The sequence below is a fragment of the Barbatula barbatula genome (assembly GCF_947034865.1).
Source record: "Barbatula barbatula genome assembly, chromosome: 6".
Classification (NCBI taxonomy): Eukaryota; Metazoa; Chordata; class Actinopteri; order Cypriniformes; family Nemacheilidae; genus Barbatula; species Barbatula barbatula.
The window spans coordinates 19,003,196-19,022,949 of NC_136765.1; the positions used below are offsets into that span (position 1 = coordinate 19,003,196).

Consider the following 19,754-nt stretch of genomic DNA (forward strand, 5'->3'; position numbering starts at 1 on the left):
AGAGTCCGTGTGAGGCGACATGCTATTCGGGCGGAGTTACCAACGCACTTTGGAACACTGATGATGTCCCAGGTGTACCTGCGATGATATCAGGTCCAAGGGGCTCATCAATGGTCTCCACAAGGGGGATGGGTGTCGGCAAGTCATCCGAATCCACCACCACAGAGCAAGAAGCCCCAGCTTCATCAGCCCCCGCTCCCTCCATCCCATCCACACACACTGGAGACAACAGCTCTCCTAAAAAAAAAACACAACATTGGTCACCAAACTCAGTCAAAAACAAAAAGTATTTTAGAACACTCCAGAACATTCGTACAGACCTGAGAGGATGTCCTGCAGCATGCATGTGAGAGAGTACTGGGCCCAGGCTCCGCCCCAAGAGATGTCCCCACGGTTGAAGTCTGTCCCAACCAGTAACAGCAGTAATCTCTCCAGCTGCTGCTCTGAAACCACCTCACACAGGTGGATTGTGGGTCGAGTGGCGTTCGCTATCCTGGCCAACACCTGAAAGAGATGCATTTAAGAACATCATTTACATCTTTATTGAGCGGACGAGCCATCGAACTGTAGAGGTGAAAAACTGCACCTTGCAGACGAAAAGCAGCAAGTCTGCATGGCAGGTGAAGTCCATCGAGAGGAGGAAGAGAGCGAGCTTCTGCACAACACAGATACACCGCTCGTGAGATAACGTGAAGGGCAGTAGCTCCACTTCAGGGGTATCTTTCGCCGCAGACGCCTCAGAGTCCAGGGTGGAGCGCGGCCATTCAGCCGTCCGTCTCAACCGGATCAGATCTTTAAAGTGCTATGTGCAAAACAGAACCACATGGTTTACAACAGGAACACTTTGTGTGTCGACAATATACTTCAAATATATTATAATGCAAATGTGCAATGCAATTTACGTATACAAGATGAGAGATTCTTGAAAGTCTCACCTTGGACGTGGCTTGTTTGAGTTTGGCCTGTTCCACCAGCAACTTGTAGGAGGAACCTTTGTTGCTCTGAATTTTTTCTTTCTCTATTTGCTCGACTAAAGCTTTCTGTTTGGCTTTCAATAAATTCAGCTGCTGCAATAAAGACAGAATTGATTAACATCCCCAATACAACTTATTTCAGATTTCAAGCAGGTTTCAACTATGTTGCCTTGTGTTGAAAAAAGAAAGGCGTTTGTGCGAGACACGTGTACCTGTTTGTGGTGGACCAGCTGTTTGCGGATCTTGCGTGAGTACAGTCGATCTAAACTGCTGTTGCTGCCTTTGGCCGATCTGTTTGGGTTCTGGGACTGCAGGCTGTTATTTATGAAGCTCCACTGGTTCCCTGGTGTTATTGAAAAAAGGAAGATACACTAAAGTTAAATGCATTCTCTACAGTCTGCATTTAAAAGCAATTTGATTGCTTGTCCGCCACTCTCACCTGTGAAGGATCTCTCCCTGTCTTTACTACCCAGAGGTTTCTTAGCTGCTGTGGCTTCATCTTCTACGCTGGCCACATAGTCGAGCAATCGAGAAACCAGCATGACAACCCAACTGATCATTGGAATATCCAAAACACCTAGATACACACACAAGAAAACATGTTACACACATCACATCAAAAATCTCGATTATAATCACAATAAAAACTGAAGTGCAAACAAAAATGCACACCTTCTGTCCTGCGAGGTGGTGCTGCAGTAGTCTGTTGCAAAGGTGACAACAGTGAGTCGAGGAGGTTTAATAAACCCTCCAAAACCCCACTGTTACTCAAAGATCTTTGGCCAATACAGGACAGCAGCATAAATACTCTGAAGGGGAAAAAAAGGGGACCAAAGCTTAAGTGTAAGCTAAGAGGTATGAAAATCAGTATTGAATAGTGAGAGTGGTCTGTTGTTACCTGTCCTGAGGGAAGATGAGCAACTGCTCGGAGTTGTAAAGCTCCTGAAGGACGTTGGATAGGAACTGACCCCACCACCTCTCCCCTCCACAGAGCTGAACCAGCAGCAGCCCGGCATGCAGGCGGATTTTAGGAGTTCCACTGATACAGAGCTGCTTAAAGAGCTCTTCACATGCCTGGGCGTGAAATGTGTTCTGCAACACTGAGGGCACAGAGTGACCTGAGAGAGAGAGACAGATGACCTCTATTACATGATAGGAAATGAAAATGCTTGAGGGAAATAAAGTTGCTTTGCACGGATTAATTATTAATTATGACAACAAACATTTTCTTACAATGACGTGAAAGGTCATTTAAAAAGGTGCTCAGACTCACCATTACAGCTGTGCAGCAGGCTGAGCAGTGTATCTAACAGGTATCTGATGATGGTTCTGAGCTGCTCTGTGGAGGAATTCTGGACCAATTCTCTGGGGTCATAGTTCTCCGGGAGGTGTTTGCGGGTGGCCCCCAGTGAAACACGCAACCTTTGCACGGCATGATGGGACAGGTTGAGCTGTAACTGCAGCTGAATGCAGTCTTGGTAAGCAGAGAACACACGTGAATCCTCTTCTACGGCTTTGTCGGGCTTACGAAGGAAGTACTGTGCATTATTGGCGCTGTTGAGAGGCGGCAGGTCGATGTTCTGGAGCAGCGTCTCAAGGCGATGACAGGCCAGATTATATCTGCACAGAGATTAGCATGTTTGATCCAGTATATATTACGACTTTTACAAATCCAGACTGAGACACATACAGCTCACTGACCTGCATTGAATGTCTTCCTGTAGGGCCACCATCATAGATAGATGTTGGTCCAGATCAGGCTGGCTAGCAGCCTCATTCTCACCCCTCATTGGATCATGCATTAACTTCAGTTCACTCTCCCACGGTAGGATGTAGGTGTGGCCATAGTAGAAACCCAATGGGATTTTAGCCCGGGCATTAGTGCTGCCGTATCGCCCAATCACAGTGATCTAGAGGAGGGGCATAGAGTGAGTCACAGTGGAGGTGGTTATTAGAAATCTTGGTGCTAAACGTTTCAGATCGCCATTTCTTTATTATAAAGTCATGATGTATGTGTGTAAACCTTCATGAATCTGCAGACTGGAGGGGGCAGAAGATCGTGTAGAATCAGAGAATGTGTACTGATATCGGTGGCGACCACGAGTCGCCTCCCATCCACTTCCTCCCCAAGAGTCCAGATATCAATGGAAAGGGAGGCCAAGTCAGCACAGGTGGGAATCAGAGCATCCGTCAGCAACACAGGCCTTCCAAAATCTAGGGTTACGAAGCGCCTTGCACCTACGAGGTAGGAGATTCCTGACTTTACTTTAAATATTACAAAACAGTAGGATGTTTATAGTGTCCTATACTTAACATTAGGCCTCTGGAATGAGTTTTCTACTAACATACCTGAATGCATTCGCTCTATTATTATGGACTGGTGTGGTGGAGGCTGTAGAAAGTGAGAGGCTTGTGAGATTGCCAACGCCAGGCCACTTCCCATGGGGTTCTGCAATAAGGCACACAAGTAATTTAAGATGTAACTTCCTGTGCTTGCTAGATTAACACAAACCACAAGGTTTAAAGTGACATTAACACAGCTGCACAACACACCGGTTTGGCTTTCTGTGTGTTTTTATTATGGGCTGACAGGTTCACAGGTGGAGGGTCAATGACAGACCCCGGGAAGAGTTGAGCCAATTCCACGCTTATGGCTGCCGACACGGCTTCGTTTGGTGGGGTGAGAGGGGGCGTCATGAAAAGAGGGGTGGTTTTAGGGGTGGGAGGGATGACGTCTGAGGGGTGGATGAAGAAGCCTGGGCCGGACGATGGGTTGGACGGCACTGAGTTGATGACACTGGATGCTGCGGTAGCCGCGGCTGAGGTTGTCTGGTGGAGTTTGGCCTCAAGCTTGGCTTTCTGTTTAACAAAATAAAAATCTGAACACACGCTATTCTCTATAAAAGTACTCTCTATAAGCACTACTTGAATTAAAGTACTACTCCAACACAATATAACTTCTGCTACCTGCTGCTGCAGTTTCAGAAGCTGCTGTTGTTTCTCCTGAAGAACTTGCAGCTGCTGTTCGGCAGACACCATGGCATGAGACAGCGACTGCAGGGCCACCTGCGCAGCAGAGCTCAGGGCCGTGGATGCCTCGCCGACAGTTCCCGCAGACAGCCCGGCTACTGTGGGTGTCACACCAAACGTGCTCACTGCACAAAAACACACAAAGATCTAAGTCTGTTCTGTTTTCAACCAAAATGTGAATAATGTATAAACCATAGAAGAGAGAAACAGGGATATGTACCAGTGAACATACTTGCATCATCCCTCTCAACTCTGGTACCGTCGCTGGTGGAGACGCAAGAAAAGTGCAGGGGTTCGACCTCCAAAAGGCCAGTCAGAGCTGTGAAACTACCCTCTGCCGCCCCACTATTGTTAACCTTCCCATTACCTGACATTTGACATGCAAACAGAATATATTAGACATCTGTGACAGATAATAAACACAAGTCTGTGAGAGAAGAATGTATGAATGCACCTGAGAGAATGTCGGACAGGTCGATCTCGTCTGACTGGACACTGATGCAGCTGTTGAAGGCGTTCTTACAGGAAGATCCACTCATCTCCAGGTCAAACAGCACCGGGTCAAAGGGAGACCCGTACAGACCATATCTGAATTACAGATGGAAAGATACAGGAAAATGAAAACTTGCCAATTCGTTCAATACCACCACAAATTTGCCAGGAGTGACTTGCAAACCTGCAACATTATGCTAAATGCAACAGATGTGAAATGAAAGTCAGCTTGAGTTAACTGATGAGTTCATGAAAGATGGTTAGCTGACCTAGTCTGCAACAGCGCCTCCAGCGGAGTCAGGCGGTCCTGCAGCTGGTGAGAGACAGCAGTGAGCAGAGATGCGCAAGCAGTACTGCAGCCAGCCAAGTCCTCATCTTTCACATAATTTAACAGGACAAAGTACCAGAAGACTGATCCTGTGAGGCAGAGAAACATCGTTTTAAATTTGTAAATTTTTACCATTCAAAATGTCAAACTATAAAAACACCATAGAAATTACCTCCTGTGGCTGCAGCAGGCAAGTAAGGCATGTTATCCAAAAGAGCTTTAAACAGAGCCTGACCAAAGCCTTGGTGTCCGGGATCTCCTTTACCGGTACTGAAACACCAAAGACACCCATTTAACTTAATAATTGTGACAGCAGTCTACTTAATTTGTTACTCCGTAACACAAATTATCAAAGCAGCAAGACAGTAGGTCAGATAAAATAAAAGTTGCAAACCCACCTTATACAAAGTGCAAGAAAGCGAGAGCATTTATGAGCTATACTGCGCCCAGCCTCAAAAAAACATGTCCTGATGATGTCTGTCAACTGTCTTCTGGTTTTGGTCAGAAGCCCCTCTTTCCCCTCTCTTAAACTGAAGGCCAACAGAAAAATGATTAAAAAGAGGCCAATGATGACGAAGCTTTTTAAAGCAAACACCAGGTTTACAGTACCTGCATGGTCCGTTTGAGTAGACCCCCGCTAGCCAGCAGAGGATGTCCAGAATGAGACTCTGACAGTGTTCTGAGCTCTGCCCTTCATCTCCACCCTTACACAAACCTCTTAGCAGCTTATCGTGAAGCTCAGGAAACTGAAGCATTGCGCAGCGTTGTACTCTGGGAAATATAAACATACTTTCTGGTTACTTTATGGACTAGCTCGGATATTACATGGACAAAGAGGTAGTCTTGTGTAAACAAGACCGAATATAGTAGAAACTGGTGTCGCTCACCGTTCTTTGGGTATAGATGTTTTCCTAAACCTCCTGATTGTGACTGACACTTCCTGGAGTAAGTCACAGCCACGCAAGTTATCTGGCTTTTTGGGGGCAGCCTGAGGATCTGATTTAGATGTGGAAGCCTTTTCCTGACGAAAAGAGATCATAAATACTATGGCGTCATCATTACTTGATGCAATGTATACAGACAGTAGGGGGCAGTATTGAAGTAAGACAGCTAACCAACCACCAATAAAACAATAATATCAGTGTTTAAACAAGATTTTATAATTAAAGGTTTTTCAGTTGAATGAGACTAGCAGATCAATTACATTCCAAGAAGGAATATTTTAGGGGAGCATCGACCTCCTCTTCTAATGACTTTAACAGCGATGCAGAAGATGTGATGTTTCTGTTACCTTGTTGGCCTGGGACCTCTGCAGCAGAGACGAGAGTGAATGAGCTTTACTGCTATGGGGTTTGACTGATGGCATCCGTACCACTGGTCTCAAGCTCTCATCCATACTCTTATCACTCACTGCCTTGATGTGCACCAAGAACGATCGATACTTGCCTCCAGCCATGCCTGAAAACAGAGACAGTTTTTATAAGACTCTTGAGGGGTGGTTGGTAATGGTTGCTATAAATGGTCTCTCAGACGCACCCTTGAGTAGTTTGGGGCTGGTAAGGCTCAGCATCCCTGCGTGCCCAGACAGATCCAGTCCGCTGGACAGCCACACCGGCCCACACAGAATATCGTCCTTATGTTCCTGTAGGAATGGACATAGTCTGGATCCTGAAAGAGAATGAAAGATATAAAAAAATGAATGATTGAAGAAATTACAGATATAATGCTGGTACAGATATGGAAACAGGTGACCATTTTCATGTAAGGTCAGAAAAAAATCTTACCTGGTGACTCCTCTATGTCCATAAACTGGATGTCCTCTGCAAAATCGTGCAGGTGCGGCTGTCCGTTCTTCTCTCCGTTTGAGTTGAGGACATGAGACAAAGGGAAGACAATCTGCCTGTCCACTGCAGTCTCTGCAAACATATGAACACAAATGTAGCCAAGTGACACAAATAATCAGATCAAACCTGACAGAATCAATGACACAACAAAAGATTAATTTTGGTCTTTGGTGAACTAAAACTGAAGTCAAAAGATGATTGAGTCAAAGATTCAAACATTTCCTCACTGTTTTTTTCCTGAACTCACCATTGACTTTGCCCAGGCCTGGTGACTTGTTCTTCAGCAGTGTGATCTGGATCTGAGGGATGTTTGTAATACTGCTGTTCAGCACAAACTTGAAGTCCACATGTCCTACCATGCAGGTCTTGGGAAGGACCAGCTCGAAAACATGCTCATCCCAGCTGGAGCTAAGAGACAAGAGATTTATTTGCAATGTATTGCCTAAATACATTAAAACCAAAGTGTAGGAACAATATAAATAGTGCATTCATTTGGGGATAGACAAACTAACCAGGTCTTAAAAATACTCACAAAAAGTGAAGGACTAATATTTCTATAACCGGTAGAAATGGTTTGTGTGTACCTGTCGCTCTGAAGTTTCCATGTGCGTGTGTGTTGTGCCGCGTCACCATGATGCTGTTGGTGGAGGTGCTGCGGATGACGTCGTTGTTGCTGTTCCTGCTGTACCTCCACCCAGCAAGGGGGCACTGTGGCTGAGAAGCGCGGCGTCAGTGTTTCAAACCGCGTTAGTTCCACGAGAGATGAAAGAGTCGGTACAGTCAATGGCTGGTCCACCAGGAGGTCAACTCCTACAAACACACACAGTTTACTGTACTGTGCATACATGTGACAGAACAGATATGAGACTCGATACTATAGAGCCAGTGTGATATTCTGAGATGGAAAAACACACCATATCATCAATTAAGAGAAGATACAAAGAACACACACACACAAAAACAGACTACGCATATCTAGGAAAACTACTCATTTTAAATCTACTCACCCATGCAAAGTGGTGTGAAAATAGCACATGGTTATTTAAACCATGTGAGGGTCAGTAACTTAATTTCAAGTAACTATCCGTTTATGGCTTTAATGTAAATTTATTAGAAATAGCTGATTGGGCAAATATAAACCTACTGTCTGTCATCTGCAGAGGTGAAGGGTTCAATGTGCTTGACCAAAGCATTCAAGAGTCAATCACTCACCTGTGATACCCGGGCTCGAGGGATTAGATGTGGGTTTTGAGCCATCCAGTAGTTGTTCCGCCCTATTAGACAGGGGTCCGTCGACAAAAATGTCGGCATCATCGATATCATCACATACACCTCCAATTTGAAGGAAATGAAGCTCTCCACCTTCAGAAAGATAAGAACCCCCACACACTTATTAGTCCAAGCCCTTTGCCTTCAGATAAATAAACTCTCCACTTTCATAAAGAAACAAACCCTGTTTCGTGACTGACCTTGAACAAGACTCAATTTCAGGCAAACAACTTGCAGTCGATGAGAATTTGAAGTGTTTACACCGTATGAATAAATATGAACATGAAAGGAAACTTCTAGTATGTTCTTTGTGGTCGCTAAGCCCACCCCCAAACTCTCAATAGACAGATAATTTCATGAATTAAGTTCAGGAACCAATAGTTCCCTGATAGCATACATCGGGGAGATGTCCATTTGATGTCTGCATTTACATCTGCAAGACATATATTTTTATAGATCCAGAAGATGTCTGTAAGGTGTTATGATTTAGAATTTAAATAAAACTGCCTTTTCTAAGACGTTTCACACAGCAGACATTTTCCAAATCTCCAGATCTTTAGAAGACAACTTGCAGACGTACCCATGCTGTCTGTGTTGCGACAGTAAGAGTGAAAAATGAGGACATAAACGAGAAAATCTCTTATGACAATTTAAAATGCTAACTACCACAGAGGCAGCCAAAAAACATTAACGTCCAAAGACAACAGGTTAATTCCGCTCACATTAGCTTTCTGTATGTTTATGCATTGCAACAGTTTAAACACTGTTCTGTAACATACATTCAGCCAGTCAACACACTTGCGTTGCTGGTAGTTTCTTTTTTCTAGGTTAGACCCTGCTCTGGAGGAGGAGCAAATTTCGTCCCTCCAAAAGGCGTCCCTAAACGAAAATTCTTCCCACGGTGAGAACACAACAAAAAGAAATACAAAATCGTTCCTACGAATGCCCCCTATGGTTTTCTAGTCAACATATATGGCTAAAGTTTAATGTAGATATGTTATTTTTTGAAGGTTTTCTTGATGGCTTTAAAAAGTATAATATAAATATCAGACCTCTCCATAACAAGCGGCACTAAGTTGAGGCAGAAATGAAAAAGAAACTAAACAACGTCTGCAAAAGACCAGGATGGAATTCCCCCTTCTCCAACTAATAAATGCAACCATACACAGTGTATTAGTGAATAAACCGAACAGCTGTAATTAACTGAAACAGAGCAAAAGACACCATCCCAAAGAAGACTTGAGTTTGGTCTTACAACAGTTAACCACTTAAACACAGGCAAACCTGCTTTTGGAAAGTGGTATCAAGAATATTATAGTGAATGATGTCTTCCTCACTGATTACACAACGACTCAATGGACAGTTCTCATATCTGTAATCGAATGTTGGGAGGTGAGGAATGTAGAGTTGAGCTGATAAATGTACGCCTCCTTTTTTAAAAGGGTCAAATGACACGGCTAAAACTAATTTTATCGTTTTTATTTGAGATGTAATGCATTTTGTATACATGATTTAAGATTAAAAAACGCTGTATTTTCCACATAACGTGCATCTCCTCTTTGCCCCGCTCCTCTGAAACACACAGATTTTTTACTAAGCTAATCGCTCTGAAAAGCGAGGTGTGTTATGATTGGCCAGTTAACCAGTGCATAGTGATTGGTTGAATACTGCAAGGCTGTGACAGAAATGTGACACCTCTTATCATATTTGTAACGTCAGGTTCCAAAGCAATTGTATTGACAGGTATGCCCACCTTACTTGCCTAAACATTTGGGCGCTCTTAGTCAAATCATACCACAAACTGTGGGGTTTTGTTACACAAGGCGTTTCAGGCAGGTCTGGGTGAGCATTCGCTTTTAGATAGAATGCATATTTAGTTCCGACACTTTAATTTTTTCAAAAAAGAAAATGATAGTGTCTAATACATGCATGGGCAACTTATAACACACCAAAGATACAGAAAAACGTATTTGCGCCATATGACACCCTTTAATAACTGTAACTTAAACTGTGATTAAATTAATTGTTGGTAAATTAGCCAATCAACAGCAAAAGCCAAACACCTGCCACCGATCCCAGAGTCCCCACGGTCACATCTATGTGATGTCACTGTCAATAGAGCGAGTGGTGTGAGCTCAACAGAATGACTATGTTATTGGTTACCATGGTGATGAGGCATGTGTGGGTGGCAAGCTAACCCGAAGAAACATCGACACCTCTAAGAAACACACGCCTAGAGTATCACGTTGTAACAGTTACACTGTAAAGGTCTAACAGTCAATGCACCTACTGAACCCAAATGAAAAGAATGATGTACATAAAAATGCATATATAAAAAAAATTAAATTTCTGAGCTCGACTTGAACAGATCCGTAACTGCCCACCTTTTGTGCAGGCACACAGCCGGTCGGTGCCTGAGCAGTAGGTTACAGAGACAAAGGGGTCCAACTCTTCTGTCCCTTCCTTCTTGGGTGGCTCCACCTTGGCCAGCACCTCTAGGGTCGACAGGTCCAGAATCATGATGTACCCTGACTGTGTGGTCACCACTAAGTGCCCAAGTCCAGTAACCTCTCCTCTTTTTTCTTTCAAAACAGCTGATCCCATGCTTGGTCCAGCTGCCACAATGGACGCCGCTGTCCCAGAGCCATTTTTGAGCCCTGAGGGCGTTGACTCCTCAGATGTCTCCTCTCCGTCATCCTCTCTGCCATCCAGCACGTCTGGCGGCAGGAGAAGGAGCGATGTGACAGCGTCCCGGGGGTCACGGATCTGCTGCACCTTCACGGGTTCCTCCTCCAGGGTCACTATGCGGGTGGAGTAGTTCAACTTGTAGAGTGCAAGGTATCCGCCACCACCGCTGCCCCCTAGAAGCCTGGAAGTATGGGGCTGTTGCAGGTTGTGTGGGGGCAGGATAAGGGGGGTCTGAGGAGGGGAAGTGCCCGAGTGGGCGTCGTGGCCATTGGCCAAAGTCTGTCCCTTGCGATGTCCGCAGAGGGCCGAGTGCAGACGGTTTAAGGTGTTTAACACCTCCACCTGATTGATTGCGCTAAGAGACTCAACAGAGCATGGCTGAAGTACGACTAACAAGTGCAAACCATCGCTGCAAGGTGTAATGGAGTCCACATACAGGTTCTCATCCTCCAAGGCTTTGGGTAACCGCAAACACTGCACTAGAGAACCCGGCCGTGGAGCCAACGAGCTCCACTTTTCCCCATCCAACGGCCCGATTCCGGCTGCTGCGTCAGCAAACTGCTGAATGTACGTAATGGGAGGGTCCTGCAGCAGAAGCTGTTCGTGCGTGTCGAACTCCATCTCGATAATCTGCGGGACGGTAAAACCGTCTTCGTGAAGCCCTTTGCTCATCAAGTTATTCATCTGGGTGAAAACCTTCCCTGAGGACTTCTCATCTGCTTCTTTAATGCTGTACAGGAGTAGTACAGGCATAGTCCTATGCACAGGTGTGGCTGGTGGTGGGTTGGGGGAGCCCAGGTCTGTGGCAGGATTACAGGACTCAATCTCCATGGGACCCTGGTCTGGAGTAAGGCCCTCTGGGGGTGCATTCCTTACTGGGCTATCCATAGAGCGCCGAGACGGAGGGGGACCTAGTGGGGAACTAGCCGCTGACCGGTAGCTTAGCAGTCCTCCGGCCAGCAGGCAGGGGAAGGGAATGTTGTGGTGTTCGGCTGTCCTGTCCTTGTCGGCCTTAGGGGGACCCAGTGAATGAGGAGGGTTGGCACCCAGCTCCTCTAGGTCTTTAACTGTGTCCTCCAGCACACTGGCCACCACCTCCCATTGCAACTTCTCAGGCTGCTGAAGGACACTGAGGGCTGTAACTCCCAGACTCACCTCCATTGTCTCCTTCTGACCCAGCGGGCCTGTGCAAAGAAAGAGTTGTTTATTACCGATGCTTGGCCTAGAGCCTAGATATAATGTTATAGGGTTCAACTTCACAATGGACTTAAGAAATAAAGAAATGCTCCTACCAGTGACCGACTCCGATCTGGAAGGCTCTTCACTATCCGAATCCTCAATCTGGTCATCACTGATGACAAAAAGATAGCAAATGTTCAATAAAACAAAACAGAGCTTCTTATAACAATATTAAAAGTGAGTGTGATTTCAGAACCTGTCCCCTTCTAGTTTCGGTAAATCAGAGCAGCAAGTGGCCTCCTCAAGCCAGGAGAGCGTTGGTCTGCGTGATTCTGTTCCTGTGATGCTCTGCTGTTCACTGCCGGACAGAATCAACTGTCTCAGGATGGCTGGGTCATATGGGTTCACGTCAAACTTTAAATGCACCTGCACAGGTGAGAGGTTTGGGATTACTGTATGCCATCTCCATGACTGCTTATGGCTTTCATGTTTCTCAAACAGTTGAACCCACCTTCATGAGCTTGGAAATATCCCATATGCAAATTTTCCCTCTCTTGGTTGCTGTGGCAAGAAAATGAGGGCAGCTACCAAACCCGTAGCACATGATCTTATCCGACCCATCTGCGTTGGGGAACTGGGCAGGGCTGGTGGCCAAGGTGACGGAGAGCGGAACATTTTGGGTGTGCTCTCCTTTTACGAATGGACAGTTGGGCGAATGGCGCTCATGCTCGGACCTAAAGGGGCAGAATTTAGGAAATTGGAAGGTTTACAGCAATAGGTTGAGAGTCTTCTTTATAATTGCCTGGCAAATGACAGTAATATTTATTATATTTTATTGTAAAGTTTTTAGTGAAAGTTTTTATTTCTTCTGTATAATATAGACATTTGTTTTAAACCGAAATTTGTTGGCTCACCAGGGCTCATCTGTAGGCTCCCAGCACACCAAACAAACGCTGCAAGTAAAGCACATGGCCCGATCATCACCTGTGGTTGCAGGCTGGAAGAAGAAGTGGACAAAACATTTTAGCACCACTGAGGGAATGAAGATATGAAGATATCCAGCAGCTAAATAATAGTTATTGCAAATAGTTCACCCAAGTCCTGTCATGATTTATTCACCCTCCTCTCATTTAAAACATATAACTGGCTCTTACTTTTGTGGAAATTTTGTTTTGTGCCCATCAAAGTCAATGGGGGCTAGTAATGATTGGTTACTAACGTTGAATGTTTTTTTCTATATGCTGTTTTGTGTTCTGCAGAAGAGGGTCATACAGGTTTCTCACAGGGCTCTCAAGTTTTATCAAAAGATCAAGATCTGTTAGGCGAGGAACTACTCAAAGTCAAAGCAGCGACTCCTCCCCAACCTATTCAATTAAGGGTTTCTAGCGATTTCGTTTTCCTATTGTTAAAATTGACCAGCACAAATAAATTCTCACCCCATTTTCATTCACAACACAGAGGCCACTGTTCTTGCTCTGTACGGTTGGCATGACAACAGGGAACATGGATGAGAGGAGTAGTGTGATTACCAATGCAGCTCAACCCTTTGTGGCATGCACGGCAAGTCAGGGAGAGGCAATGCACTTAGGTGCCAAAGCATCATGGGGAATTCCCAGAATCACATTAAACGTAAAACCGCAAATGAAAGCACAATTAAATCCTAATCGAAGACCTCATGACAGTCATTTCATACACTAAGAGAGGGTAGTGTCCTGGATATTAGCTGCTTTACATTGTAATAAAGGTGTGATGACCCTTAACAACCGAGCTTCAGGAACAAACATTTATTCAACATACATTCAAGAATTCAATGTCACTTAGTGGCAAGCCAAAAATAAAGACCACGAGAAAATTCATGAGAAAATTCCAACACTCAAACTGAGAATCCATTGCCATGGTGATATGATACAAACCTGGTGATAAAAGCCTGCTTGAGCCATTGGATCAGGCTGAGCCCACCTGTAGGTGGAATGAGGCCAGGATGTGAATGTTTCCCTTCTGTTAGCTTCACTGTACATCAAAGACCTGTAAATATTACACATAAACACTTAAGCCAAGAATAGACACTTGAAATATATATGCATTCCAAAACGGAGTACAAATCTAAGCAGATGAAAGCAGAGCAGGTGTCTAAAATGTTCTGGCTCAAAATATCATATCCCGAAGTCTCCATGATTTTCCGGTCTGGTACCAAAGGCCAAACAAACTGTGTGGGACAAGTCACCATCTGCAGTCTAAATGCTTAAGGTTAGGTATTTAAACGCTTACCTTGAGTATGAGCTATAGTTATACTTATGGTGGTTTTGTATACTCTTGTACATTAAAGAGGTAGAACTTATATTTTTGGGTGAACTGTCATCATTTACTCAGGTTGTTCCAAACCTCTATAAATAAATGTTTCTGGTGTACATAGAAACAGATATTTGGAAGAATGCCAGTTATCAAACAGATCTCCCCATGTCAAGTCAAGAAAAGTCAGCTTTATTTATATAGAACATTTTACAATTTTAATTGTTACAAAGCAGCTGTACAAGAAAACATTGAATATTAGTAAAACATAAAAGGTTATGGAAGTCAAAACACAGGTCCAATATCAGACACACTAAATTCCTATATGCAGTGTTAATTAAATAAGACTATAAAATTCTATGGGAGTGAGTGGGGGATCAGATCTGTTTGGTTACTGACATTCTTCCAAATATCTTCATTGGTGTTAAGCAAAACAAAGAAGAGATGTGTTAAGGGCCTGGACTGAGAGAGCGACTGCCCTTGTAACCGCGGTCTGTCATGCTTGACTAGAACCGATCTGCTTTTGATGGCAATGTGGTGTTGTCAAACCAGCAACAGGCGTGGAGGCTGTTTATCGTTATCCGTGTGAAGCAAGAAGAGGTTTTTGAATGACAAAATGATGCTGTGTTGCGCTATTTATACTATGTAGGTAGCCACTCCTCAGGCACAAACGTCATGTCTGCCAGCCAATAGGGGCTGGCATAATGTAACAGAGCATCTGAATATGCAGAAGGGGCCTATCCCATAGAGAGAAACAGACACATCCTTGAATGAGAACTGTAGTTACCTGTCTACCGATCGGCCAGGTCCGACACCCAGTTCTGGCCTGCCACTCGGTAAGAGGTAAGAGAGTCTGTCCATAACTGAAGAGGCGACAGAGAGGGCTGCCACATTCTGATTTAACTTCTTCAGCTCATTCACGATGGCATTCGTGATTCCCTTCAGCGAGTGATAAGGGAGATGAAAGGTCACTGTTGCCCACTGCGGAAAGATTGAGAGTGTTAGAGTCACAGCTTACAGACTTTTAAAACATTATAAATGTCTCTTCTGCCACACAGAACCAAAAATATTGATGACTCATCTTGCACTGAAGGCATATCCTATTTTTGACCAATCAAATGATCTCTAGAATGAAAGTGTTGCAAACCAATGATGATTCTGGTGTATGACGTAAACTAAAGGCTATTCATGATTTACAAATAACTTTTTAAAGTGCATCTCCTTCCAAGATTTTGTCTAATTTCAATAGAATTCACACATATAATGATAACAGACAGACAAGCCTGTCAAAACTTTGATCTTAGTTTTGTTATTTCAGACCAAAGTGCATGACTAAGCAAGCTCCTACACAACCATCCTGGCCTATCTGAATCTCCACTTTCATTGAAACCTCGACCAATCTCAGATGCTCGCTTAAACTGTGTAAAGATAAAAAGTGCAGTCTATGTTCTCTCTCACGAAGCCAGTGGTCTTTCAGAGGTCAGCGGAGAGCTGAGTGAGAAATCCATCACTGGAGCTGTCGCATTGTTAAGAGTGATACATGGGTGTCAGCCAAATTAGGATAAAGTATGCTCAGATGAGTAAAGAAGAGAATGTTGCCCGTACATTCACTTAAACACATGGGACGGATTACCTATACTTGTAGCCTACAGCAAAACTGCATGAACGGGACTGCAGCAATACGCTGATGGTACAGAGGACACAGGGGAGAAACGTGATGTTTTCTTTTTTTTACTAAACTGCAGAGGCCCATTTATATGGAGTCACATAAGAGTGATGATTAACGACTCGCGCAGGTGGGGAAAACCGATCTTAAATCAGCATTTAAGAGGGACCTTTAAAATACAGTATATAAATAAAGGAGCTGTAGACAGTTTTAATTACTTTTTTTTTTAAATCAGAGAGAGATGTGATCTGTAAATACTTTACACAAACGACTGATATAGTTTGGTGATTGAAGTCTCAAAACATGTCTGTCCTTTGTAAGCGTGCTTGAATTGCAAACCATACGTTTATGTTGTTTCTTCTGAGCTTCAAGTAGGCATTAGAAAGAGTCTTTGATCACCTTTCTCTTACTGCAGGGCTGCTGATCCGAGTACTGCAGTACCGCGATTCAATACAGTGTGTGTGGATCACAGTAACAGCGAAGATGTCTCTCATGAATAATCTATAAGGAGTAATGCTACATGACTCGACTATTCTTGATCATACACAAACTAAACAGATTGCGTTACATCTAGGGCTGTGACGATGTCTGTGACAACCGCACCACAAATATAAGTCTAATAAAAATGACAGATGCAATACGGATTGGTATTTGTAGCCTTTCAGTTGTGGATGTTTTTATTTAAAAGATTTTATATTAACACAGAAATTAATTGCCGGTTCTAATCTCAGTGCCAGCAGGTCATGACTGAAGGGCCCTTGAGCAAGGCACCTTACCCCTGATTGCTCTGCAGTAATGTGCCACTGTATAAAACTACTTGTAAGTCGCTTTGGATAAAAGCGTCTGCCAAATGAATAAATGTAAATGTAAATGTAAAATGCTTCTACTGTGTGCAGTTTCACTGATGAATTTGCACATTAAACATGGACACATGAACATCATCCTCATTTATATCAAATATTCAATAAACCGAAAAAAGCTCTGCAACTCTGAAACACAAAGCCAAATCCCAGTACAGCACAACAACAAACAGATGGGTAATACTACAGCGTGTGTCTGTACTCTTGAGAGCATTTGTTCACACTGCAGACAAATACAAACCAAAAGAGCGGACCCTTTTTCTGTGAACATTCCAAACGCACACTCCTACATTCGATGAGATTTATGAATGATGTATCCTCACCTTTGCCACTTTGTGATTGGCTGCCGTCTCATGAGAGGTATTCTCCAGGCCTTCCTTAAGCTGCGCGAGAAAGAGATCGTAGCCCTCCATATAAGAAACATCCACCTTCTCCAGACACGCATATAACACCTGCTGGGCCTGCGGGGAAATACAGGAACATTGTCTCACACTTATCGTCCAGTCAAATGCTCTAGTTGAGGTGCTATTTGATAGCTAGGTGCTATCATTTGATTCCTTCAAGCTTTAGGAAGATCAATACCACAGAAGCAATGTTGCAAGGAACAGATCTAATGGAACCAAACCAAAAGTTGAAAACTTAACTTTTGACATACTTCCCAAATTTATAATGAATGAGACATAACGGGTGACAGAGTTAAATCTTACTTAAAGAACAAATCGCAATCTCTGATTGAAACATAAAACTACAGGTTACTTCAAACAATTACACACAGCACCTCTAAGTGATCAATTGACAGAAATGCAATATAATGACGATATCTTCATGGGTGTTTAAAGACCTTACATAATGAAGCGTTAAATAAGTTGAGGTCAAATGACATCCAACGGGTAAAAATATACACAACATCTCAAATGTAAATGTTGCAAATTGGAGTAAAGCAAGGAGACGATTTTTATGTACTTTCTCAATAATTTCTTTCTGTTTATTTTGAACCAGATGTGCTTTGAAAGCTTTGAAAGCAAATTCTGCCTTTCATTAGTACTTATGTGATTACTACTTATACTTCCAAATATCTTCCTATGTGTTCAGCAGAACAAATAAATGTATAGAGGTTTGGAACAATCTGGGGGTGAGTGAATGATGACAATGTAAATTTTTGTGTGAATTGCCGCTATAAAATGAAATTTATTAGGCAGAGCTGGAGGCATTAGGGGCCTCCTCTAATCCTCTGTCTCAGCCTCCTAAGTGTTAGATGAATACTATTAAAACAATCCTAGCAAAAAAACATGAACAAATTTATTTTAGAATGTGATGATGTTTACACTTCAGCTCTCATATTTCACTTTACATATGTATGGTCTTAAACAAAATGCGATGTCACATGAATGAGGCACGTCAGTCTGGGACGGAAGAGGTTATAGCTCATGTGACCAAGCAGAACAGATTAAGGTCCTGTGAGGAAGAGCTCCCAAAAATTATTTTGACATCAATGGCCTGTATTGTGCCTGCTTAAGTATAACATGTGAATGTGTCACTCAAAATGAATAATCAAATCAATAGTCTCAAAACTAATACAAAATGCTTCCTTTTGTTGTTTTACATGGTACTGGCCACACCTGACGCTGTGGGACATGTAATTTTCAAGAATTAGAAAACATTTGGATACATTTTACAGCACCTCAGGTTAGTCCCAACCTCAGTCTATATTACCCAACAGACCAATGGTCCACACCCACACAAACAAAACACACACACACACATCAATATATATAAACAGGGAGTGGTGTCAATTTGGAGATTTGTGTGCTAAGATACAATGGACCAGTCTGTCTACATAGCACTCTTTGTCAAACTTGTTATGCAATCGTCACATCAACAGGCTTGTTCAAGCAACTAGCAGTCGCCCGGATGTAACATACACCACATTAGCAAAAGCATGACAGTAATTTTCGTCACTCAGCGAATCACGGATACTCAGCTCCACACTGACAAAAGGTTGACATAACCTGGGATCACATGAAAGATGAAAAGTGGACATGAATGACAGCTCAATCAACAAAAACTAGTAGTTGTAGGCCAAACTGCAAATTAAAAAAAAATGGACCCCGGGACTAACACAATCACCTATTAAATTAAATGCTGAGGCAGATCAGTTTTACCATTTATATGAGGAAAGTAGCGGTTTGATGTGAAGTATCTATTCCATATCAGCAATGTTTCAATATTTAACCACATTTAAAGCAGCGCTATCATGCTCTGACTTCTTTACACTGTTAAACATGCTGGCTTCACATGCTTAACTTGTTAAAAAAAACAAGTTGGATGTAAGACATAGTATTTCTGTACTTGATACACTCCCCAAGCACTCAAACTTATTTCAGAAAGTTTTTCAAATTCTGGATCCCGAGTTGTCAGAGGGATCCTATCCCTTTAATTGGCCAAAAGCACAGCAAGGTGAAAGAGCCCTCTCATGAGCCAACCAACGAGAGAGACCCGCTTACCATCAAGGTTATCTGCGCTGTGTGAAGATGGGTTGCGCTGCAGCTCGTTATTCCTACGATAGTGAAGTTTAGGTGTGTCTGTTTGTTCACTTCATTTCAGTGATGGATGTTATATAAAGGGTGGACACAACGCTGGATTTGGAGAACATTTGAAACTAAAAGATGGCACGGTCACAGTGCATAAAGAGCCCAGACATGAACTGCACACGGTAAATCAAACTAAGTCATACATCTGTGGTTTGTTGGCAATCGGCGTGTACGTGCATAATGTACAAAACACGAAGTGATTTATGTGATGTGTTGTTTCCTTACGCTGTAGTTACATCCCATTCTCACCACTAGTCCCACCTCTAACAGCTCGTGTTTTTCTGGAAATAATCGTTCAGCTGTATCTCTTTTTTATAATTTACAAACTAAATACTCTTCGAAGAAACGACTTATGCAATACTACTGTATAGGCACTCAAGATTAATATGACATTGGCAGAAACTGCCTGTGATACGCGATTTTGGACACTACAACTTTTGGATTGTTCACCCTGAAATGAAAATTCTTTCATAAATGACTCATTATCTTTTCAAAGCTACATGATTTTTTTCTGCAGAGGTGAAAAAAGACTTCCATTACATAG

The 19,754-nt window shown here is 43.1% G+C and overlaps 1 protein-coding gene across 4 annotated transcripts in view; it reads right to left on the reverse strand.

Annotated features, from left to right (window-relative positions):
- birc6 (baculoviral IAP repeat containing 6) overlaps positions 1–19,754 on the reverse strand; it is a 71,772-nt gene that overhangs the window by 48,231 nt on the left and 3,787 nt on the right. The window contains exons 3-37 of one of the 4 annotated variants that reach the window (XM_079458394.1): positions 16,943–17,080; positions 14,881–15,074; positions 13,718–13,829; positions 12,719–12,801; positions 12,316–12,538; positions 12,061–12,230; positions 11,918–11,976; positions 10,322–11,809; positions 7,881–8,030; positions 7,253–7,478; positions 6,916–7,076; positions 6,609–6,740; positions 6,361–6,492; positions 6,116–6,282; positions 5,712–5,845; positions 5,434–5,595; positions 5,223–5,354; positions 4,997–5,094; positions 4,766–4,913; positions 4,459–4,592; positions 4,237–4,371; positions 3,942–4,129; positions 3,528–3,833; positions 3,324–3,423; positions 2,998–3,212; positions 2,676–2,884; positions 2,248–2,594; positions 1,873–2,092; positions 1,647–1,783; positions 1,414–1,551; positions 1,187–1,317; positions 936–1,064; positions 587–802; positions 321–504; positions 49–237 (exon numbers count right to left, since the gene is read on the reverse strand). In XM_079458394.1, coding sequence (XP_079314520.1) covers positions 49–237; positions 321–504; positions 587–802; positions 936–1,064; positions 1,187–1,317; positions 1,414–1,551; positions 1,647–1,783; positions 1,873–2,092; positions 2,248–2,594; positions 2,676–2,884; positions 2,998–3,212; positions 3,324–3,423; positions 3,528–3,833; positions 3,942–4,129; positions 4,237–4,371; positions 4,459–4,592; positions 4,766–4,913; positions 4,997–5,094; positions 5,223–5,354; positions 5,434–5,595; positions 5,712–5,845; positions 6,116–6,282; positions 6,361–6,492; positions 6,609–6,740; positions 6,916–7,076; positions 7,253–7,478; positions 7,881–8,030; positions 10,322–11,809; positions 11,918–11,976; positions 12,061–12,230; positions 12,316–12,538; positions 12,719–12,801; positions 13,718–13,829; positions 14,881–15,074; positions 16,943–17,080 — 7,087 coding nt within the window. Of the gene's footprint in view, positions 1–48; positions 238–320; positions 505–586; positions 803–935; positions 1,068–1,186; positions 1,318–1,413; positions 1,552–1,646; positions 1,784–1,872; positions 2,093–2,247; positions 2,595–2,675; positions 2,885–2,997; positions 3,213–3,323; positions 3,424–3,527; positions 3,834–3,941; positions 4,130–4,224; positions 4,372–4,458; positions 4,593–4,765; positions 4,914–4,996; positions 5,095–5,222; positions 5,355–5,433; positions 5,596–5,711; positions 5,846–6,115; positions 6,283–6,360; positions 6,493–6,608; positions 6,741–6,915; positions 7,077–7,252; positions 7,479–7,880; positions 8,031–10,321; positions 11,810–11,917; positions 11,977–12,060; positions 12,231–12,315; positions 12,539–12,718; positions 12,802–13,717; positions 13,830–14,880; positions 15,075–16,942; positions 17,081–19,754 lie in introns of all 4 variants that reach the window. The other 3 variants (XM_079458393.1, XM_079458392.1, XM_079458391.1) reach the window with 3 other exon arrangements.